The sequence below is a fragment of the Dermacentor variabilis genome, unplaced genomic scaffold (genome assembly GCF_050947875.1).
Source record: "Dermacentor variabilis isolate Ectoservices unplaced genomic scaffold, ASM5094787v1 scaffold_12, whole genome shotgun sequence".
Taxonomy (NCBI): Eukaryota; Metazoa; Arthropoda; class Arachnida; order Ixodida; family Ixodidae; genus Dermacentor; species Dermacentor variabilis.
In genome coordinates, this window is record NW_027460280.1 from 1,295,603 (window position 1) to 1,320,790 (window position 25,188).

Below are 25,188 nucleotides of genomic sequence, written 5' to 3' on the forward strand. Positions count from 1 at the left end.
TAAGCAAACAGCGACCGGAAGCATACGCCGAGCTTAAGCTAAAAAAAGCCTTCTGTTATAAGGCACCAAGCCATTTCTACATTTGTGTCAACTGGAATTAACAAACATTTAAGCAGCGCCAGTGGCGTAGCTAGGTCGTCTGGCCCCCGGGGCCCTTAGCTATTCTGTCACCCCCTCCCCCGCCCGCCCCCCCGGGTGTAGTCGATACCCTTGCCTTCCTCGCCAATTTTCAGGTGTCTTCAGACGTATATGACACCCCCCCCCCCCCCCCCCCCCTACTGGCCCCGTGCACCCGGGGCCCACGGCCCCCCGGCCCCCCTCGTTGCTACGCCACTGAGCAGCACACCGTCTTCGCTGCGCTGCTTCCTTTGCGAAATATGTTATACCTTTTAGTGCCACGAAAAGTTCATTTCCGTATGTATCTTCAGTCAAGTTACTGCTAACATGAGATTATCGGCATCGCTGTAATTTATTAGTGAACATCAATCTCTATTGAGCCGAAGGCTACGTGCGTTTGTAGATAATACAACCAGGTTATGTTGTTTAGTGTAGGAATATTTTCCCTTTAGCGTCCTCGTTTTTTCGCTAAGCGCGCTTGATGTAGCGGCAGGACTTCCAAACACGGTCCTTCGCAAACGTGGTCCGAACATTTGCAATAATCGTACCTGTAACCCTCAGGAATAGGGCACTTCGTACCGAAATTTGTATAAGCGATTCAAGGTTTTGGGAAAACACTTTCTCTCGCGTGACACATTGCTTTAGTGCAAGTGCCTCGCTCACGGCGATATCGCCATCCTTTAGCATAAAGCGCGTGGACAGAAACGATTGTTTTGGTATGTGCGCCGATATTTCTGCGGAAACTAATTGCGTCCATGAGGCAGCAAATAAACTTATTGTGTGCATGTGCTATGTCCTTGTCACTGTTTAAACATGTTGTTAGTAGCTGCGATGCCTTTTCCCGGTGCGGTTGCAGACATGAATAAGCTATAATAATATATCTTGCCGGGAGCGAGCCTGAGCGTCCGGTGAAAAGTGATTGTAATCCAACATGCATCGCTACTATATCCTGCTGGCAGCGTTCAAGAGTGCACATTTTTCCTTCGGCGATGTCATCTGCTGCAGTTGTTGAAGTGAAACTTCTCTCTCCGGAGTTGCAATAAGTATGACGTGAAATATGCAGAGAAATTGTTTCACAAGGCCGAAAGTTGATCCAGCTGATGTCAACAGGGTGGCTTCACGGCGGCCGCGGGGCTCTCTGCGCAGGATGCATCTTTCATGCGGCAAGCCTCTCCGTACGACGCAGGCAAGCGAGAGCGCGACGCAGGTGCGCGGCTCTGAGGGGGCGCCACCGCGGCAGCGGCGAGAGCAGCGGCCAGCAGCAGGCGGCGGCGACGACGTGGCGGCATGACGGCGGGCGAAGAAGGCATGGTCAGCGACGCTGACGAAGGTGAGGGCTGCTCAGGCTGTGCGCTTTTGGCTGCGGTTGCGTTAAATGCACACCCAACTCTCGCCAAGATCCACTGTGGCTTCTGGGGAAACGCGCGTGATAAACGTTTCTACTTTGTGGCCCACCTTCCTGTCCATGCTCGCCGGCGGGAAGTGGAGATAAGTTTGAAGACGGTAAATGACAAGCTGGATAGGAGATGAGTGTTTGGCTGAAATTAGTGGTTTTAATGTGCAAGATCACAACTGGCCCCGAGAATGTACTCACAAAGGAGGACTCGAATGAAACGTCTAAGTGCGCCGTGGGGTCCTGTCGACAGGCAGTGCGAGGAAAAGCGGCGAGTTGTAGCCATTGCTCCTCTTTCGGCGGCGAAAAGACTGTATACTGTCACTAGAGGCGCCGGGCTCAAGAGTTTCTGAAACTGCAATCTGTAAATATACGCTCAGGCCGGGGCTGGTAATTGAGTGCATGATCGGAGAAAGGACGATAACTGACGGCGATTCTATGCGTGCACCATGAAAGTTGGATTGCACAAACCGTTTGGGCCGCCACGGTTCACATTGATGGCGCATCGCAAGGAAAGGGATTGTGGTGTTGCTTTATAGAAGTGGCCTTCCATGGACGTGCTTCAGCGGTTACACGGTCTGGAAATTCATGGGAAGCTCCTTCTTGTTTGTGGCATAGTTGTGTGTGTATTTCGAGTAAGCGAATCGTAGTTTTGCGTACCTTCTCGGGAATGGCTGCAAATGCTGCGCCCGCCAAATAAACTGGGCCTATTCCAGAGGCCGCAAGGGTTGCGGTTTGTAACACCAGCCTATCCCCGAGGCAATCAAAGGCTTTTTCTTCAGCGGAGATGCCTCGCTGGGGATGGCGCGGAGAGGGAAATCAGCTGTGACGTTAGCGTGTTTGGAAAGAAAGCATGAAGGCTTATTCTTCGCAAATGGTGTTCGTACAGTTATGTGTATTCCTGGCTGCAGTCTTATTACAACAATGACTCGAATATTACTGTTATGGAAGTTTTCCTGACGGCTTTGTTCATTATAGAAAATAGTTGGCATGACTATCTCGCTTCAAACACAGTGTAAGATATAGCCCGAACTGGTGGGGCTATATCGAGACCAGATAAAGTGCCATTGTTGCGCGGCGCCCGACGCCTACAGCGATCAGCGGTGCAACTTCATGACGTCCGAGATAGCGCGCTTCAAAGGCCGGCATCCTCGTCCGACCGCAGGCCTTCTCCGATGCGCATGTCGCACAGAGACGAGTTTCGCTGAGCTGCTTTTAACTTGCCCTTGCAGCTCTGAAATCAAAAGCGATATTTCGATTCTGTAAACTGTACCTAATAAGAGAAAAATATTATGTAGACCACTGCCAGAGCGAACACTAAATTGTGAGCAGAACGTTTCCAAAGCACTCCTAATAGCGGCCTCACATGAGCTTATGTATCACATTTGTCCGCTTTGGATGCTCCACCAGGTGCAGTTTACACAACTTGGATGTCTGTAGCGCGAAGTTATGGATTTGCTAACTTAATGCTTCTATTTTTGAAGCTTACCAAACGTCGGCAATTAAAGAATGTTTGTCCCAAATGAAAATTTTGCTTGCTGTAATTTCTATACCTGAACTTTATCTCTTAAATTCAAGAAATGTCATTCAAATCAGTTCAGTGGTTGTTCTATTAAAGCATTTCTGAGGTTTACGTGTAATTGCATGGGGGTTGGGTTCGGCCGAGCTAAAACCATACAGCCGCAATGTTCTGAAATCTATGCAAGAAGAGCATGCATGCTACAGGCGTATAAGTACCGTACAAAAAACAGCTTCAAAAGCCAGGATGTATCCCATAGAGCAGCACGGAAAGAGCCTTTGATCGAAGAGTCATGTGGCGACAGGGGCCTTTATCTTGCAGCCGTGAAACCCGCCCGCTATCCTCGGCTAAAAGTAGTACGTTAGAGAGTGTCTTCAAACAACGTCTTAACATTGGTTACCAAATGGTACAGTGATTGTCAAATGACACTGACTAATAATAAATATATGCCCTTATCCATAACCAACAAGAAACACAGCGGTATTCCTGTAGACTATTTGTAACAACTTGGTTAAGGAGTACAATACCTTTGTTTGAGTAACAAACATGTACAGACCTATAAAAAAGAAAAGCAAACAGGTTACTCAGCACTTGGCAACAGAATAACTAGGTAAAGTACTATAATTGTATCTTCAGTCAGCAGCACACATTACAAAATAGAGCTTCATACGCCGGTGTTTATTAAGAGACTGTCGAATACACAAGAAAAGCAACAGAAATGCAGCTGGTTTTTACAGCCGCAATAGCCTGACAAGTGACGTCATCTTGCTTGCTTTAAGAGCAATGACACAACATTCCGTCTCCTATATAGTGTGTCGTTTGTTGCTATAGCCGGGAGCGGTCTGGGGCGCTAGTTTTACGAGTGCTGTGCCGCAGCAGCGGTTCAGGATCAGTGCAGGCACAGTGCCTGACTGGGCAAGGCCGGGGGAAGGGTTTGGTACCGAAGTGTTGCCTTCGGTTGCTGCGCCCGGGTCGTCCAACGTGCGTAGTCCGATATCAGCGGGTGGAGTGAAATGAAGTTCACTGCTCGGATCTTGCCCGCCTGGGAAGGTAGGGTGGTCAGGCGTCGCCATCAGCTGAAACGTTCGGAGGTCGTCAGCGTGAACTCTTGCACAAACCGAGTACGTGCCGGTGCTCACTGGCGTGCAGGTTGTCCCTATCATCAAAAGGCTTCTTACCAAGGCGCGCGCAGCTTCTTCGAATTTCTTCAAATTTCTTCAACTTCTTGGAATTTCTTCAAAGCAGTCGGCAAACCTAACCCACATCCGTGAGTTCGGTTTGCCGACTGCTCTGCGATCCAATCTCATTCTTTGCTCAAAGTCAGTGTGGAGCAGGCTCAGTCGCGTTGGAAGCGTCCGCTACAGGAACCGCTGCGCTGATATTTCATCTGTGGTCCCCGTTGCAGTGTTACTGTACTTAAACAAGAACTGATGAATGCGGTGCTGCATGGATATTGTCTCCGCTTTCCGGTGCTTGCCGAGTGTCTGCTTAAACAGGTCGTTTTTTACCGTCTGCACACAGCGCTCCGCACTGCCATTCGAAGCACGATGGTAAGGAGCAGATTTCTTGTGCCGAACACTATTCCTGCTCAATAAGGTACCAAAATGTACAGAAGAGAACTGCGCGCCCTTGTCAGTCAATAGCTCTTCTGGGGCCGTATTCTGAAACGTTCGCCTTCCGCGAAAGTCACATTCAATGAGCCAAGCACCCGTGACGTCAGCGTACCAACGCGCGCTCTCGAACGCACGAGAGATCGCGCCCGGCGAGTGCAGAGCGGCTTGTTGTTTTCGAGTGTAGTGGCCGCAGTACGGGTTCTGCGCACTATGTTTGCTTACGGCCTCTTTAGGTAAAATAAATTGAATAAGGAGGTGTGAAATGTTCTTTTATTTTATATGAATCAACAAACATCGCCGCGAAACAACGCGTGTAAAACGCCACCAAAAAGGCTACTATAATCTACCACCTATCTTATCTCTACTACACTCCACCACCAACCGAATTCCAAGAGACGCCAAAAGACATGTTCATTTATTCAATACATGTCGAGAGCACCTATCGGCACCATGACGTTAAAATGACGTAGGCCGGAACTATTAGATGGCGCTGTTTAATTTCTGGTTTTGCTACAATCTCCAATCAGCGCGCGCCGTTGGCGGAGGCGTGGCCAGGGCGAAACTTTCGCGTAGGCAAACGTTTCAGAATACGACCCCTGGTAATCCGTACGTGGCAAACAGAGCAAGCAGTCTTTTCACAGTCTTTTCACTTGTCGAGTTCATTACGAACGCTTCCACCCACTTAGCATGCGTGTCCACAAACACAGGAAATTATTGTTGATCACGGTACGCATAATGAAGATGCACTCGTTCCCACCTGTGCGTGTGCCAGTCACAGGGTAACAAGGGAACACTCGATGCCGCGTTTTGCAACAATTGACATGTGGCACACTTTTCACCGCTTCTTCTTTGTCTGGAGTTAATGTCGGCCACCCACACATGGCTTCTAGACAATATTTTCATTTGGGTCATTCCCAGATGGCCCTCGTGTAACATTGGCAAAACTTTTGCACGCAGCGACACTGACACTGCTACGCGGTTTCCTCATGTTACACAATCTTGATCGACAGGCAGTTCGTGGCGGCAGAGCAAATACAGTGTGAGCAGATCATCTGTGATCCTCGAAGGCCAATCAGTTTCTGTATACAGTATAAAAGCACCATTAAGAAAACTTTGTCTTTTCGTGTTTTCAGTTTGATTTTCTTGGAAGACAGAGGTACTTCATCAAGCAGGGAAGAAAGGCAAGCTATCACATTGTTCAGCTTGGATTGTTAATGGCATGCAGGCGCGACACTGCGTCAGCATTTGTATTCTGGCTAGACTTCCGATAGACCCACCTGTGGTTGTAGGCTGCCAGCAAAAATGCCCAACTCTGAGCACGGGCCGCTGACATTGCGGCCCGAACAATTACGTGTGAAATGTCCTGGTTCCAAAAATAACGGCGAGTGCCTCTTTTTCCATGTGGGCGTAAGCTTGCTCTGCGTTGGTGAGCGTTTTCGACGCGATATCAACTGGCTTTTCAACCGATCCTATTTTGTGAAACAGAACGGCCACCACGCCGCAAGCCGATCCGTCACATACTAGCCCTATCTGCGTTCCAGGCTCATAGTCCTGCATAAGTCAACTTTATGTTTTATGAAAAGTCATTTGTGCTTGAGATGTCCATTTCCATCTCGAGTTGTTATTGAGTAGCTCATAACGTGGTTTCAGTTCTGCCGACAGGTTTGGAAGAAACTTCCCACAGAAATTTCTTAGCCCAATGCATGATAGGAGTCCCCATTTGTCCTTGGGGCTTGCTGCTCGTTGATTGCCTGTACTTTCTCATTTGAAGGGCGTATTCATCATTATCATCATCAGCCTGGTTATGCCCACTGCAGGGAAAAGGCCTCTCCCATACTTCTCCAACAACCCTGGTCATGTACTAATTGTGGCCATGTCGTCCGTGCAAACTTCTTAATCTCATCGGCCCACCTAACTTTCTGCCGCCCCCTGTTACACTTCCCTTCCCTTGGAATCCAGTCCGTAACCCTTAATGACCATCGGTTATCTTCCCTCCTCATTACATGTCCTGTCCGTGCCCCCCCCCCCCCCCCCACTTCTTTTTCTTGATTTCAACTAAGATGTCATTAACTCGCGTTTCTTCCCTCACCCAATATACTCTTTTCTTATCCCTTAACGTTACACCCATCATTCTTATTTCCATAGCTTGTTGCGTCGCCCTCAATTTAAGTAGAACCCTTTTCGTAAGCCTCCAGGTTTCTGCCCCATAGGTGAGTACTGGTAAGACACAGCTATTATACACTTTTCTCTTGAGGGATAATGGCAACCTGCTGTTCATGATCTGAGAATGCCTGCCAAACGCACCCCAGCCCATTCTTATTCTTCTTATTAATTCCGTCTCATGATCCGGATCCGCCGCCACTACCTGTTGTAAGTAGATGCATTATTCCCTTACCCCTTCCAGTGCCTCGCTACCTATTGTAAATTGCTGTTCTCTTCCGAGACTGTTAAACATTACTTTAGTTTCCTGCAAATTGATTTTTAGACCCACTCTTCTGATTTGCCTCTCCAGGTCAGTGAGCATACATTGCATTTGGTCCACTGAGTTACTAAGCAAGGTAATATCATCAGCGAATCGCAAGTTACTAAGGTATTCTCCATTAACTTTTATCCCCAATTCTTCCCAATCCAGGTATCTGAATACCTCCTGTAAACACGCTGTAAATAGCATTGGAGAGATCGTATCTCCCTGCCTGACGCCTTTCTTTATTGGGATTTTGTCGCTTTGCGTATGGAGGACTTATGGATCAAACGCTTTCTCGTAATCAATGAAAGCTATATATAAGGGTTGGTTATATTCCGCACATTTCTCTATCACCTGATTGATAGTGTGAATATGGTCTATTATTGAGTAGCCTTTACGGAATCCTGCCTGGTCCTTTGCTTGGCAGAAGTCTAAGGTGTTCCTGAATCTATTTGTGATTACCTTAGTAAATAGATTGTAAGCAACTGAGAGTAAGCTGATCGGTCTATAATTTTCAAGTCTTTGGGCGTATTTGAAGGGCGTATTCACTTGCTATCAATCACATGACCCAGTTAAGTGACTGATGTCTGAAAGAACTGGCATTTTTCTTCGTTCAATTTAATTCCTCTTTTTTTAAACGTAGTAAGAACCACTTCCACTTTCTGATAGCACTCCTACAACGTTTTCGCGGCTATCAGAACATCATCAATATAGCAGGGCACTCCCTGTAAGGCACTCAGCACATTACCTATTACTGCCTGAAAAATGGACGGGGCACTATTTATTCCGTGCGAATGACGCGTGTACTCGAACAAGCTTACATGCGTCTTCACTGCGACGAGCGCCTGAAAGATCCAGCACCATGAAGTGCTTGCACGCATGTGATGTTGCAAATATGTCCTCCATTGCAGCAGCGGGTAATGGTTGGTTCTGAGACACGGATTTAGTCACTTTATAATCTCTGCGTATTCTTACTTTCCCGCCGGCTTCAGGAACGACTACTAAAGGAGTTGCCCCCTCACTCCGTTGAACTAACTAGCACTGCTGTTGGACCACCGTCTGTAATTCGTTTACTACTGCCTCGCGTAGCGCGAAGGCCACAGGTCAGCGCTTTCAGAAGACCGGTGTACTTGTGTCGTTGAACAGAAGGTTCACCGGAACGCCGTTTATTAATCCTAACGAGGGCTCAAATACTTCCGAGTATTTTTATATTAGGGCTGCTACCTTGCCCACACTGATGCTGCACGCGCTCATCCCGTCTAATTTCAAAGCTTCCAGCCAATCGCGACCCAACAATAGTCTCGCACATTTGTGAATTACGCACAACGATAAGAGAAAGAGTAACTGTTTGGTCATTACGCTCGATAGGGGCATCGAACTTCCTTACAATCTTTAACGGAACGCACCCGTAAGTTTTCAATTTTAGTATGCAACTGTATAGCCTGTGAGAAGGAAACTTGGCATAGGACAAACCAAGAGGTATGCATTGAAAGATAAGTAGGGTAATATCATCAGCAATCTCGAAGGTATCATAAAAGCAGCGGAAGACTTCTGTACTGACCTGTACAGTACCCAGATGACTCAGGAGTACTCTTCGAAACAATAATGAACGGTATACAGAAACTCCTCCTAATACTGGAAATGAGGTCAGAAGGGCCTTTCAAGGCATGAAACGGGGCAAAGCGGCTGGAGAGGATGGAATAACAGTCAATTTAATCAAAAATGGAGGAGATATAACGCTAGGAAAACTGGTGGCTCTCTGTACGTAGTGTCTGTCGACTGCAAGGGTCCCAAAATACTGGTAGAATGCAAGCATTATACTAATCGACAAAAGGGGAGACGTTAAGGAATTGAAAAATTACATGCCATTAGCTTACTCCCAGTATTATATAAAATATTTACCAAAATAATCTCCAATAGTATAAAGGCAACACTGGACTTTAGTAAACCAAGGGAACAGGCTGGCTTCAGGAAGGGATACTCTTCGATGGATCACATCCACGTCATTAATCAGGTTATTGAGAAATCCGCAGAGCATAACAAGCCTCTCTATATGGCGTTCATTGATTACGAACAGGCATTTGATTCAGTACATGTACCAACAGTCACAGCGGCATTACGTAATCAAGGAGTACAGAACGCTTACGTAAATACATGGGAAAATATCTACAGAGGTTCTACAGCTACCTTTATTCTACACAAGCAAAGCAGGAAGATACCTACGAAGAAAGGGCTCAGACAGGGAGACACAATCTCTCCCATGCTATTCACTGCGTGCTTAGAAGAAGTGTTCAAGCTATTAAACTGGGAAGGCTTAGGAGTAAAGATCGACGGCGAATATCTCAGCAACCTTTGGTTTGCCGATGACATTGTTCTATTGAGCAACAATGCAGAAGAGTTACAACACATGATTGAGGACCTTAACGGAGAGAGTGTAAGAGTGGGGTCGGGAGATTAATATGCAGAAGACAAAGATTGCAAATGTGCAAAGATATGCAAAGACAAAGATAGAGATTGTGAAGGAGTACGTTTATTTAGCTCAACTAATCACAGGGAACCTTGACCATGAGAAGGCAATTCAGAGAAGAATAAAAAATGGGTTGGATCGCATACGGCAGACATCGTGAGCTCCTGACTGGGTGCTTACCGTGATCATTGAAAAGGAAAGTATACAATCAGTGCATTTTACCGGTGCTGCCATATGGAGCAGAGACTTGGAGACTAACAAAGAAGCTTGAGAGCAAGTTAAGGACCGCGCAAAAAGCGTTGAAACGAAGAATGCTAGGCATAACTTTAAGAGACAGATAGAGAGCGATTTGGATCACAGAGAAAACGGGTATAGACGATATTCTAATAGACATTAAGGGAAAAAAATAGGTGCTGGGCAGGTCATGTAATGCGCAGATTAGATAACCGTTGGACCACTAGGGGGACAGAATGGGTACCAAGAGTAGGGAAGCGCAGTAGAGGAAGGCAGAAGCCTAGGTAGTGCGGCGAAATTGGGAAATTTGCTGGTGGTAGTGGGAATGTGTTGGTGCAGGACAGCGGTAATTGGCGATCGCAGGGGGAGGCCTTCACCCTGCAGTGGACATAAAATAGGCTGCAGCTGCTGCTGCTGAAGATACAACTGCTTAGAGTTAGGGCTGGCCAATACTTCTGATAAAACTTTTCTGGAGCAACGGAAACAGATTCACCTGTATCAATTTGAATTGCAACATTTCTGCCGGCCACATGAGCATGCACAGTGTAGCTACGGTAATTATTGTCATAAGAAAATACAATATGCAGTACAAGGCAGTCCTCATCCTTCATCACCGTTTCTTGGTCTGCACTCCCATCCACGGCTCTCGTGGATCGCCGCCGTGCTTGCCAGACCAAGTGTCCCAGCCACTTGCAGATGCGGCAGCTGTACTTCTGGAATGGGGGGCAGGTTGGTTAAGCGTGGGTGGATTCGCATCGGGGACGAGCACGAGCTTCGCTTCGATGCTGTGCTAGTTTCGCCAGTGCTGCCGCTTTTCGTCGTGCTCCAGGTCGGGGCTTCCATCTCATTGTGCCTCGTCGCAGCCTGGTAAACTGGGGAAAGTGCCTTGGCTTCTGGCATGGAGAATGGCCTTCCACCCCGGTGACTTTCGCCAACATCAAGTGGCTGACGACACCCGTTAAATACTTAGGCGTCCTGCTGGATTGTTAGAAAAATAACGATGAGTATTGGCAAGATCAAACAAGAGAAACAAAGATAAAACGAACAAGCGGAAAGGTGGACATCTGTAAATGTTTGCAAGCGCTACAGTATGCAATCTACTTTTTGTCGCTAAACTCAATTATGTAATGCAGGTATTTCATTCTTCAAGGGTAAATATACGGTAGTTGCACCGAGCCTTCGCAGCCTTTGTGTGGGCTTCGAATTGGGAACGATGCAGTTGAACGCGTTTGTTCAGGCGAGTTAAAGACGGAGGTTTAGGAATGGCGCACCTTTTTATACGACAGGTCATAAACCGGTTTTTATTTTTCCGCGACTTTTCCGCGATCCTTTTTTGCGCACGGCGTGCCAAGTGAGGCTAAGGAGCGCGTTACCTGGCTGTGTAGTCTGTACAGAGAATATGAGGTGGTCCTGTTTGTGGATTTCTTAAAGAAGTTATTTTAAGTGTACGGTTCTTGTCCGTTTTTCAAATGAGTACCTTTTTTCAGTGAAACGCAAAACTCTGTACAAAGATGTATGCGATGTAGTTCTCCCTGTGCCAATGTACAGGGCCATATACAGTGGAGGCTAGGGGCAAGACGTGCTTAAGCAGGGGAAAAGAATGCAAATAACGCCAGGGACCAAGTCATTCTTTTTTAAGCTTCACACGGGTACGTTGACTGTCAAAAAATTTTTAGAAGATCGTGGTTTTTTCTTACTCTGGGGCTCGCATTGCTTGATCTGTAAGAAACCAGAAACTATAGATCACGTATTTCTAGATTGTTGGGCGGGAGTCTTGAAATGTACTTCTGAGGACTATTAAAAAGACTTTACTTGAGATCCACAGGGTATTCTATATATATATAGATATGGGTAATATCTATGGGTAGATAGGGTAGATATGGTAGATGGTAAATTATGGGGTTTTACGTGCCAAAACTACTTTCTGATTACGAGGCACGCCGTAGTGGAGGGCTCCGGAAATTTCGACCACCTGGGGTTCTTTAACGTGCACCTAAATCTAAGTACACGGGTGTTATGGTAGATGTGTAGATGGTAGATGGTAGGGTAGATGGGTAGATAGGGATATGGGTAGATAGGGCTAATATCTATAGATATTTATCTATAGAAAATGATGATGGACTGCCGTTTGACTTTATATGCTAGTTGGCCTTCATTGTCTATGGCGCGCCCGTATGGCGGGGTATCACTGCGATCCGGATGCTCGGCCTGCACGAATGCTTTTTCGAGAATGCATGTAGAGATTTGTAGAAATTCAGAAAGCACAAAATTGTATACCTGCGTGGCTTTCAAGGGTGGAACCCTTGAACGCGCTCAAAGAATTATAAAATAGTCAGCCCTGTAAGGCTTACACTTGGTGCTGAAAACTTACTAATTTATCTTGTTTTCTCAAATGTCATTTGTTGTTTGATATAGTAGTACAAAACAGGCAAAAAGAAGCAGAATGTTCACTTCCCTCTGTTTGTTGGAAGTGGGTTGCAATTTTTTGTTTCTGTGCGCAGCAAGACGGTCTGTATAAGCTGTTACACTTCCGATGTCGACGTCAAGTAAGTTGATGTTAATATCACCGACAATGCTCAAGAGAATATGCTCAAGAGAATTTTTTTTTCAAAACTATGCAGAGTTCACCCATAAAATCAGGAATAGATGAAGAAGGGGAGTGGTATACACAACCAAGAATAAAACTGTTACGATTATGAGAATTCAGCTGTAAGTCAGTTTCGATCCATACCGATTCACATTGATTTACATTAATAAGAAGATCAAGCCTACGCTTATATTTAATATGAGGTGAAACAAACATGGCGGAACCGCCGTATCGATCCGAAATACGATGGCAGTATTCTGCTTGGTATGTACTAAAACCGTATAAATTCTATCAGCATTGTCAAGCCATGTTTCAGAAACGCAAATAAATGAAAACGAATGATTAAGTGAGTCAGTAAATGCAGAAATGGTGTCATGGTTCTTGCGCAAACTTTGCGCATCGATATGAACAATAGAGATGTTAGAAGATGTAAGCAATTGTTTGACTACGGCTGGTGATAGCAAAGACATGAAGAAAAGTATTCAGGGACGTGTGTGCAGTCAGTTCGCAGGACATGAAATGTAGCAATAAGCTACGCCTGCGCAAAGATGCGAAAATCAGCCTCCGAGTATATTTGGAAGACCCTGCTGTATGTTGATTTACGGGCTTTAATCTGGCAATTTTCAGCCCATAAAAACTGCCAACTGTTATCTTTTTTCAGTGTGTAGTTAATTAGGTTTGGGGGTTGTGATCAGGCACGATATTGATTCGGGCGCCGTAGACCCACGTGTCGAATTTACGAAGGGCCCAGATTAAGGGCCCCCTTTCTATTATTGCCCATCTCATCTGAGTGCCGTTAAAGCGATGGCTTGTAAAGATATGAGCCGCTCTTTACCCGATTCGGTCATTTGAGCCAAGCAAGCGGCTGTGGCATTTGAAGACGCATCTGTGAACAGCCAGTACGGCTTAGAGGAATCCGGAGTCGACAGCATCGCCACCCTACACGGGGCTTCCTTCAACTTGCTACACATGTGGTCCGCCTCCACGCCCCAGGGGATTTGATTCGGCACCTTTCTCCCTGTCAATTCAGCTAGTGGTTTAGCAATCTCCGCGTAATCTCTTACATAATTTTAGTAGTATCCGCGGAGACCCAAAACACTCCTGAGTTCGCGTTTTGTTCGTGGTCTCTGTAGCTCCTGGATGGCCCTAACTTTTTTCCGTGTCTGGATCATGTTGCGCTGGGCTTACGACATGTCCCAGGTATATTATATGATGCGCCACGACCTGGAATTTCTGCAGACTGGCTGTCAAGCTTGCCTCGCGCATTGCGATTAGAACATGCTGGAGGTTCTCTAAATGGTCGGTTCACGTTCTGGAAAACACTGCTAGTTCATCTAGATATGCGCAGGAATATTCCTGATCTACTGCGAGATCATTCATTTACTGTTGGAAAGTGGCAGGAGCGTTCTTTATCTTGAATGACGTGACACGCCACGCAAATTGCCCCCCCCCCCTAGATGTGTCACATATGCTGTCTTGTCCTGGCTTTCCTCATCCACGGCAATCTGCCAATAACCCCGCCTGATATCGATAAGAGTGATGAAGTTTGCCGTTCCTTGATCGCTGCTGATTGCCTCAGGGACGCCGGTCCGTGAGAAAATCTCTAGCAGCGTATTATATGTCTTTCGCGCCGTAAGCGATGCCAAACACACCACTTCTGGCCATCGGGTATGCAAATCCGTTACACACTGGACATACCTGTGTCCGCGCGCTGATGGTGGTTTCAACGGCACAATTACATCCACGTTAACTACCTGGAACGGGTAGCTTGGCCGCGTGAGTGGTATGGTCGAAAGGAACATGGTGTATGACCTCACGGTCAGAGCGGACCTGACAACCAAGCATGTCTGACAATGTTGCTTACTGTCTCTGTCAACGCCAGGCCAATAGAAAGACATCCTTATCCTATTGCCTGTTTTCTTTATTCCGAGGTACTTCCCCATGGTGACTCATGGGCAGGGAGCAGAACCTCCTTCCGTCTTTCACCAGGCAGAGCTAGCTGCTCATAGACCCAGGAGGCAATTTTGTTCTTTTGAAAAAGCACCCCGTCCCGAACAAGCATACCATGATTGCCTGGTTTACCTTGTTTGGATGCATCGACTAGACTCGGATCTGCTCTCTGCGCCTCCCGAAAGCCTGATTTTGCTCGGTTCAGCTACAGTCAGAGCTCGCCTCTTCCCGCACAACTATGCCAACTTGGGCAGCTTGGTCTACGTCTACATTTGTAGCAGGGTCGCCTAAGCTCTGCTCCTCTCCACAAATATCGCAGGTGAGGTCCAAACCAGCCTAGATCACTCGCCCGCTTTCAATACCGGCACATGCTTATTTAATCATGTGCCATACCTCCGCCGAGAGCATAGTCAGCATCGTCCGCCGCTAATTCCTCAGTAAGCGCGCACATTACAGGTACCTCCCTTGGTAGGTGAACACTCCCGCCCTTATCCAGGCTTAAAACTTGCCCGACAATTCGCCACGACTTTTGCGCCGAAAGCTGCTACCAGCGTCACATTTCCCATCTCATGTCTCGCGCTTTCGGGCACCGTGATCTCGGCACCCGTATCAACCAGTGCCCTACGAACCATCGCCGCACCTTAATTGACATGCTCCACAGCAGACATATCGCGTTCTCTCATTTCTGCTTGATGTGCTCCCGCAGGCGGGCTCAAGCTCGTTGCTTTCGAGAGACATCGCCTTTTGACGACCGGGCACCGCTTCCGAATACTGGTCTTTCATAACCCGGTTCACGGTTTTTCCCTGGGTTACCACTTTTTGAGGCAGTTTCGCGCATAGTGCGGTCCATTGAATACAAGAGACGCGACCAGCGTTTTCTGCAGAGCGGCTTCCTTGTTCGCCGACGGCACACAATGTGCAACAACTCTCGTGTCATTTGTTGCGCTCGCTGCACGCCGGTATTCTCCCGATGTTTTCAACGTTGTCGCCTGCCTCCGCGCAGACCCCTTACCCTGGATATATTCGTACGCTTCCAGGAAATTTGCAACTTTGAGTGACGTTGCCCACCCGTTATCCTCTTCGCGCTTAACGCGTTTCAACGATTCCTGGCTGAATACTTGTCTAAGTTGGTCGGCGATTTGAAGGGCAAGCAGACCTTCGAAAGTCTTTACGTCCCGCGCCACCGTATAGAAGGCATAATAGCTCTCGAGCCTAGATGCAAAATGCTGCCAGGTTTCGTCTCGCATCGGTGTTGCAAACCGGAACTGTCTGAGATAGTCGCCTGGCGACAGCCTCAGTTCGCACAAAATAGTCTCCTTTACTTTACTGTAGCTGTTCAGTTCGTTAGTCGACAGCTTCGACGAAATGTGCCGAATCCTCCCTACGATTAGCGGCAGTACCAGGTGGCTTTTGATCGTACGACCGAAAGACGCCCTCAATGCCCTCCAACCACACCGGAACCTCTGGATCTGATGGGATTGCAGTTACTAGGCTTCTTAGCATTTTGGAAAAACGCCCTAGGGTCTCCTCGTGGGACTGCGGACGACTGTTCCATACTCTGTCATCTATATTTCAGGACAACATTCATTTGGGCTAGATGGTGCATACTTGAATTAGGAAGGAACAGCGCCAACTAAGACGATCACAAGTGGCGAGAAAGAACGTTCTCCCCACTTGTGATCGTCTTAGTTGGCGCTGTTCCTTCCTAATTCTGTCATCTATACTTTGTCGCATTTCAAGATGCCGTGTTCTCTGCTGCTCAGTTTGTAGTTGAAGCTTTAAGCCCTCCAATTCCATTGAGGTCATCTGAGGCTCGTGTAGAAATGCGAGTTCTTGCATGTCTGCGCCTGTGCCTGACCCCACCCCATCACTTGGCCCCATAGCTTCCTCGTCACTACACATGATCAGCACCCGCTAGTCCCCGATTAGAACTAGTGGTCTCTGTGAACCATGCAGGAAAGTCACCCACCTTGTTTCCAGTCTCTGGAGGCCGATGAAAGAGTCGCTTTCCCCGGTCATCACCACCACGCAGCTTTCCACGGGTTTCCTCTAGTCCATCATAGGGTGGTGCAGTGCGGCCACTCGTCCATCAGTGGGCTGCATTGTCCGATGCGCACTAAGTCCATTAGTGACCGCTCCCCGTGCGTTAGTCCGTCGACGCACTTTCTGGGCTCGGTCCGTTGGCCTGTTGACACTTATCTTCGCTGCGCGCCTTCACATGAGCAGCACCCTCACTTTCCGCTTCTTCGCCTGACCAGCCACAGTGATGAGGCCGTCGCAGTTCTGTTACTTTCGTGAGTTCTGATCGGATACCGCCTGTCTACCGCAGGCGTCCGCCGAAGGCTTATCGAGAACAGATGTGTTGTCGGGCTGCGCCAGTAAGTTTTTCTTCTCTCTTCCTCTGCTAGGTTCTTCTTTCTGGGCGTTTTAGTACGTTCTAGGCTCTTCCTAAGCCGCTGCAGTGTTCTCTGCTTCGATATTTCGGGACTAAAGATGCTGTATGGCAACAATTTGAACTGAATTTATATACAGACAGACATTAGCTGTTACACAGAGTATATAGTAAACAAGGAAAACGAGTTCACATTAACGAATGCGGCTGAGCAAAGGCCTCGGGGCAGTCCGTCGCTCCGATCGGGCACTTGACGAGATCGGTTCGTTGTCTCTCAAGTCTCAGGCCACACTGTCCGCTCAGCCGCTCACATTCTCACCCCCAACCGCTAGGCCATATGTCAGGGCTGCGTAACTCGCACCGGCGGTGGCCGCCGCTCGAACCACCCGAACCGCCCGCGCCGCCTCAGCCCGACCAAAACACTCCCCCAAGACTCCCTTCTCCAGATGCAGCTATAGCGTCGCGCTGTGCGATTTATGGCGCTCGCCAGCACCAGTGCGTGAGAATCCCTGCCGCTCCCTTTTTCGCCGAACCGTGTCCGGCCACCGCCTTCCCAAAGCAGGCGTTCTCCGGAAGCGGCCCGGGCGCGAGCCAGCAGCACAACATTGCAAGGCAACAGATACACAAACACAACGTGGACCCCACAGAAGACGAGCAAGCACGCACGTCAACCAAACAAATAGAATGCATACATGAGTTAATCAAGGCGAACATTCACAACAACCCTACAGCTCCCCCCAGAAATATTGGGACTACTTAGCAGAAAAGAAAAATACTATTAACCTAATTGTGCACGAAGGCGCATTGCTTGTGGACAAGACTAAGATTGCTTGGCACTTTATAGATATTTTCATAGTGTCTTTTGAGTTCCGAATCCGTGCAGCTTTTGCAGTGATGCATTTTGTTTTCCTTACCCAATTATTGTGTCACTTCCCGGATTAACTTCAATGTTGTTAAATCTTAAAACAAGATCGTCTCCCGCTGCAGATAGGATTCCAAACATGTTCTTGTGCCGTTATGCAGAAATAATATCCGAATTTCTGGCAATAAATTTCACACCTCATTTGCCACAGCAAAGCTGCCTTCTTATTGAAGGACAGCTTGGATTTGCCTGTGCCTAAAAATGGCGATAGGACGCTTATTTATATCTATCGTCCCATCTCGCTCACTACCACGTGTTGTAAGCTAGCAGAGCACATTTTAGGTAACTGTATAACTAAATTTCTAAATGACATTGGTTTACTCTCACCAGTTCAACACAGATTTAGGAAAGAATTGTCCACTGGGACCCAACTCGCATCTGTTATACAGCACTTTGCAACAGTGCTTAACCGCTCAGGGCAGGTCGATATCACTTTGTTAGACTTTTGAAATGTGTTCGATGCTGTATGACATGCAAAATTGATATGCAAACTTGAACTAATTGGCCTTCTTAAATTTGTAGTCACATTGGACTTCTTGAATTTGTAGTCACATGGGTTTCATCATATCTCACCAACTGCATACAGTTTGTTAACATTGATGGTCATCATTCAAATGGTTTACCAGTTGCTTCAGGCGTTCCACAAGGAAGTGTATTGGGCCCGTTGTTATTTCTAATACATATAAATGACATTGTTAGTGTTATAACTGAACCGGTTCAAATTAAGCTGTTTGCTGATGATTGCATTCTGATTGACGAAATTAACTTTCCTAGTGACCAAGTTCTGCTTCACTTTAATCTCCAGAAAATTCACACATGGTACAAATGCCGAAAAAGCTGTCTTTATGGAGATTACCAACAAAAAACTTGTGCTTTATCCTTTCCGTACACCCTTCCATCGCATCCCCTTATAGAAGTTAGTGAATATAAATATCTCGGTGTTACCATAAAAAACCGTTTCAGCTGGAACAGTCATGTTGCCAACGTTTGCTCGTCTTCCTACCGAAAACTTGGTCTTCTCCGCCACAAACTAAAAAAAGTTCCTACCAGTGTAAAGTATTTAGCATAGTATAGCCTCATGAGACCGAAACTAGAGCATGCTTGTGCAGTTTGGGACCCCTGCACTAAACAGAATATTGAGGCACTGGTGTCAGTCCAGAGGAAAGCCGTACCCTTTAATTTTTCAAAATACCACAGTAGAGACTCTTCCTCCGATTTAATGAAAGAACATACCATTCCAGCGCTGCAAGCACGAAGAAAAATTCAGACTCTAGTTTTTATTTTTACTTTAGAACTATAAACTCTCTATGAGTCCTCAACCTTATCTTATGCCCATTACTACTCGTCGTACAAGGCATCATCATGATCAGTCTGTAACTGCATACCACGCCAAAACAAACGCTTTTAAGCATTATGTATTTCCACGTAGAGTTTAGCAATGGCACAAGGTGCCTTCTCATGTGATTATCACCATTGACTCTATTGACAAATTCATTGCTTCTTATTTATAGTCATGTTTCACGCTGTATAAATTTTCTCCTGTTACTATTCGACCTATCCCATTGTAAATGAGCTCATGTTTTGTGCTGCCAGTACGCTGACTTCATATTGTGCATTGTTCTATTTTTATTCCACTCCTGCTAGGGCCCGCTGTGAGGGCCTTGAGTATTTGATAAATAAATAAATAAATAAATAAATAAATAAATAAATAAATAAATTCATCCAAGAGGAAACGCGCGGACTCCCGGTTGTATTTGCCTACATGTACGACATCCTTGTCGCGGGTCCCAATCGATAAGATCATGAGGGTCACCTCCGGGAACTCGTTCAACGCCTTCAGCAATTTGGCCGGGTTGCAACCCCCAGAAATGCGTGTTTGGGTCTTCTGAGCTCGAATTCCTGGGTCACATTTTGGCGCTGAGAATTCGTCCGTTGCCCTCTCACGCCCAGGCCGTGCAAGACTTTCCAGCACCCACTACCTTACGCCAGCTGCGTGAGTTCCTGGGCCTAATGAATTGCTCCCAACGCTTTATTCCACTCTAAACTAAGCTTCTGCAGGCCATGACTGACCTTCGCATGACCATGGGCTCCTCATCCACGATTTCCTGGTCTCTCGAAGCTCTAGCTGCTTTCAGGGTTGCTAAACAAGCCATCGCCGATTCGGTGCTTCACATCAACCCGAAAACTAATGTGCCTATTGCATCATGATGGATGCTTCCAGTGTGGCCATCGGTGATGTTCTCCAGCAGCAAATTGATTCCGAGTGGCGCCCACTGAGCTGGTCTCGGAAGCTCCGACCAGCCCGAGACTCACTACAGCGTTTTTGGCCGCGAGCTGCTGGCTATCTTCTCCACCATCCAACACTTGAGGCCCTTCTTGGAAAGCCAACCATTTTATGTTCTTACGGATCATAAGCGGCTGATTTATGTACAGACTCTTCCAAATACGTCGCACGTGAACTTCGTAAACTGGCCTATATATCGGTGTGCACTACGGATATTCGGCACATAAAAAGCAGCGAAAACGAGGCAGCTGATTCACTCTCCCACATTGCCTCCCTCGGCACTTCTATATGAACTGTGGACTGGGAACGTCTTGCTCGGGCGCAAATGGAAGACCCTGAGCTGCAAGGGCTACTTGACCAACCCCGTTCCTTAACTCGTTTCTCAGCGCCACTTTGGTGTGACACGGCTGCACCTCGCCCCTACATTCCGGCTGCCTTCCATCGTGTTCCAGTCCCTTCACGACACCTGCCATCCCAGCATCCGAGCCACGCAGCGCCTCGTTATGCAGCGCATGTCTCGCCAAGAATTAACAGCGATGTTCGCCAGTTCGTGCCTTGCGTGCCAAACCGCCAAAGTGACCCGCCGCACGAAGACTCCCACGCAGTGTTTCTTGCCACCCGGCCGTCGCTTTGACCACGTCCATCTTGATTTGGTTGGACCAGCTGCTTTCTCTCCCGATTGCCGGTACATTCGAACAATGATTGACTGCTTCACTTGTTGGCCCGTAGCCGTGCCCATTCCGGACATCACTGCGGAAACGGTCGCCAAAGTCTTCGTTTCAACATGGGTTTCGCGCTTCGGCTGCGCCAACGTTGGGACCACTGATCGCGGCCGGCAATTTGACTTTACTCTTAACTTCCCTGAACCGTCTCTTTGGCCCGAAACACTGCATATCACACCTGTGCCGACGGCATGGCTGAGCGGCTCCACGCCCAGCTCAAGGCTGCCGTCACTGTGCGCCTGTATTGGGAGCACTGGGTCGACCGCCGAAGCGCGAAACCCATGTTGAAACGAAGACTTTGGCGACCGTTTCCGCAGTGATGTCCGGAATGGGCACGGCTTCGGGCAAACAAGTGAAGCAGTCAATGGTGCTTCTTGGCCTATGCGCTGTCCTTCGCCGCGACCTTGGCTGTTCTCCGGTGGAACTCGTCTATGGTGCACCCTTGTGTTTTCTGGAGACTTGTTCGTTCCATCACACCCCTCGCCCCAGCCGCTGCAGTATCTTTAATACCTATAGGACTGCATTCAGCAACTTCGCCCCATCCTGCCTCGATCTTCGGACCACAGCATCGCTGTGCATTCGAACCTTACGTCTTCGACCCACGTTTTTCTCAGACCAGACGCCGTGAAGGCACCTCTTACACCCTCCTACGATGGGCCATACCGTGTCCTTCACAAGGCTCTCAAGTCGGCCACCATCCTATTAAGAGAGGTAGTCTCATTGGACCGCCTAAAACTGGCCTACCTCGAGACGCCTCCTACGGAGCTCACCGCGAATGTCGCCGGCGTATCCACAGATCTACATGTAACCATGACAGCACCGTCTCCACTTCGTTGACGGCTCTGACTTTCAGTAAACCTTATATTTCAGTTTCACATTTTATTTCAATTTAAAGTTAAACTTTTTCTTAAACGTTATGTAGCACAACTAGACCATTTCTGTCTTTGCTCGGTGAATGATATTCCGCTCTTCTTCTGCAGCTAGAAAGTTATGACGCGGTCAGCAAAACTTTTTGTGCTCAACCAACACTTTTTCTGTCCCTGTTTATTACAAAGTTGAAGGCAGTTGTCACAAGAGTTGCACACATTTTGCTGCGTTTTATTTGCGAGCGCATGACGAGCATGACACTATATGAGTTGCTGGAGGCGATATGGCCAGCGACACATTACAGCGTTCCACGGCTGGTAGCAGCTCGTACAGTTATGAGTATGATCGCTTAAATAACGCAGATGGTCATGAACTCAGTCAATAAGCACACCAAGATGTGAGGTATCGGTTTGTGGTGGTTTTAGCGGCTAATATAAATTTTTTTTAGTATTTCTATGGGTGGCTGATATTCTTACTGTTATGCTTGAGCTAGAAAGTTAACACGCGGTCAACGGCCCTTTTTGTCTTCAACCAACACTTTTTGTCTCCTTGTTTATTACAAAGTTGAAGCCAATTCTTATAATGTTTCCACCTATTTTGGTGCATTTTATTTGCATGCACATGAGCGGCATGACACTTTATGAGTTGCTGGAAGCGATATGACCAGTGACACATTTCTGCGCTCCACGATTAGCAGGAGCGTGTACAGTTATGAGCAAAATCGCTCCATTAAAGCTGATGGCTATGGAGTAAGTCAATCAGCACATTCAAGATCTGAGGTATCGCTGCGTGGTGGTCTTTAGCCGCTAATATAAACCATTTCCTTTCTTTTCTCTGGGTGGCTGATGTGTTAACTTTTACGCTTGAAGTAGAAAGTTATGACGCGGTCAGCTGGCCTTCTTTCCTTCAACCAACACTTTCTCTGTCCTTGTTTATTACAAAGTTAAAGGCAGTTGTCATTATAATTACATATATTTTGCACCCTTTTACTTGCGAGCACATGAGCAGCATGACAATTTGTGAGTTGGTGGAAGAGATATGGCCAGGGACACATTTCGGCGCTCCATGCTTAGCAGGAGCTGGTGCAGTTACGACAAAGATCGCTCCAATAAGGCTGAGGGCAATGAACGCACTCAATCAGCACAATCAAGATGTGAGGCATCGCAGCGTGGTTATCTTTTGCGGCTATTATAAACCATTTCCCTGTATATACTCTGAATGGCTGATACTTTTACTGTTATGCGGCAGCTAGAAACCTATGACGTGGTCAGCGGGCCCTTAACCAACACTTTCTCTCTCCTTGTTTATTACAAAGTTGAAGGCAGTTGTCACAATGTTTGCACCAATTTTGGTGCATTTGCGAGCACATGAGCAAGGGTGGTTGCTTGGGCTAGTTGGTAATTCATGATCAAAAATAACGTACAGCCCACACCAGATGCAACATAGCCTTGCTGCTCAGGCTGATCGCCTTTCTTGGGCTGGTTACCCTTTGTCCTTAATTTCAGCCATAGCGGAACAGATTCTGAGGCACACAAAACCTGATGATCCCGCTCAATCAGGGAACCAGCGGACTGAAAGACGCAGGTTTGCAGTGCTGCCATATGTGCATGATGTATCCCATAGGCTAAAGAAAATTGGGCAGCGTGCAGGAATCACAGTCGTTTTCTCAGCCTCGGAAAAATTGGCAAGGCTCTGTAAGCGTGTAAACGCGCCTAAATTGCATCAGAGTTGTTCTGTCGGGCACAGAAAACGGTTTGTGACGTGCGCAACGAATGTAGTCTACCAAATTCCCCTGTCTTGCGGCAGTAAATATGTAGGACAAACAGGCAGGTGCTTAAACGATAGACTAAGAGAGCATTGTAACAACGTTCGCAACACTGTACAAGGCCGCTTGGGCATCCATTGCCGGGACTGCGGCTGCGTGCCATTCTTCGAAGATACTGAAGTTTTAGCGAGACACAGCTCTCAGCTCACCAGGGAAATTGTGGAAGCTGATTTCATCAGAAAACTTGGTAGTATTTGCGTTAGTGCGCCCTCAATCGCGCTGACCCCTGCTGAGGTCTCCTATCTAAACAGATAGAAATCGTAATGCCCATATTTTTTTAAAATATTTTTTTATATTTCTTGTTTCTTTATTTTTTCAGGCAACCATGTTCTTAGTTCAATGACTTGCTGTTAGAGCACCCCATGTGACTGTCGTATATTTTCTGCGCATGCCTCTTCTTGTATATATACACACGATGTGGCAACGCAATACAATATTGTTGGAAGTCAGCGCTGTGTATGTCGTCTGTCGCTGTCCTCGTCCTTCGCGCTGTACGTTATTTTTGCACATGAGCAACATGATACTGTATGAGTTGCTGGAAGCAATATGGCCGTCACATTACTGCGTCCCATGTTTGGCAGGCGCTCGTGCAGTTATGAGCAAGATCGCTCCAATAAGGCTGAGGGCAATCAACCCAGTGAACCAGCACAAGCAAGATGTGAGGTGAACATATAACAGTTTCCAGCAAGTACGGACGTGAGCACAAGTAGAAACGGACAGGACAACGCTGGACTTACAACTGAAGTTTATTCTGAATATATTCCACAAATCTCCGCCACGCATGCGTATACGCCCATGGACAATAACAAGGTTTGTAGTCAAAAGATTTACACGTACACAAAAGCCACCCCTTCCCGACAAAGGCAACAGCACTTGGTGTACTGGAAGAACATTCGCAAGAATTTTCCAAAGAAACCTCGCAAAAAACATGACCATGTGGGTGTCGTGTACTTGCAAGGGGTGGAAGCACCGGATGATGTTGGCAGGCTCCTTAGTAAAGGCCCGAAGTTCAGTTTGGTGCTGCAGGTCACCGGACCTCAGCTTCTGGCTACCATTCATAAAATAGCGGAAAAGACCCCAATCGAGGAAAAAGACAGGGCCCTTTGTGAAGGAGTTGACTGCCTGCTGAGGTGGCACGGAAAACAGAGTGGACGTGACGACACAATTCTCGGATGTGTCGTTCAGCACTTCAACAGCCGGGAGCTGAACCTGGTACAGACCGACAAAGAAAGTGGGTTTGTCGTGCTTCCAAAGGTTCTCTTTGAAGAAAAAGCAGTCCTTGCCATTGAGAAGAATTTTCGGCCAGTGGATGTGTCACCCAAAAAGTCGAAGGCTCTAGCAATAAAACTTCTCAAGAAAGTGAAGCATGAGGCCTTAGAAAAAGCCGTAAAACTAAGTAAGCAAGATGTGTTACGTGTATTTTTTGTAGCTAAGATGCACAAGCTAGATACTCCGTTTCGCGCTATCGTCACAGAAGGAGGCTCATGGCAGTTAGTGGTTAGTGGGTTCCTTCAGCGTACGTTGAAAACCGTGGATACTTCCGATCCTTTTGGCGTCCAGAGCTCCTTGGAAGTTGTGGACTGGTTAAAGCCAAGTGAGATTTGTGCCAGTGCTGCGATGTCTGTAGATATTGAGGAACTGTTCTATTCTACCCCACACGATGACCTGTGTACAGCTGTACGTGATTTGATTGAAGAAATTGGGGAAGTAGCTTTTATGAATTCCTACGCTTTGTCACTTGAATCTTTTATGGAACTTCTCACGTTTTACCTCTCAACCACTGTAGTGTCCTTTAACAAGAATGTCTTCGTTCAGGCAAAGGGTATTTGCAT

At 47.2% G+C, this 25,188-nt stretch overlaps 1 protein-coding gene across 15 annotated transcripts in view; it reads left to right on the plus strand.

The window, feature by feature from the left end:
- The first annotated feature begins 1,331 nt into the window (after positions 1–1,331).
- The window catches only part of LOC142566355 (peptide transporter family 1-like), a 732,761-nt gene continuing 708,904 nt past the window's right edge, over positions 1,332–25,188 (plus strand). For 2 of the 15 annotated variants that reach the window (XM_075677282.1, XM_075677287.1), the window contains exon 1: positions 1,335–1,447. In XM_075677282.1, the coding sequence (XP_075533397.1) occupies positions 1,405–1,447 (43 nt within the window). In that variant the 5' untranslated portion in view covers positions 1,335–1,404. Of the gene's footprint in view, positions 1,448–25,188 lie in introns of all 15 variants that reach the window. The other 13 variants (XM_075677276.1, XM_075677278.1, XM_075677288.1 and 10 more) reach the window with 11 other exon arrangements.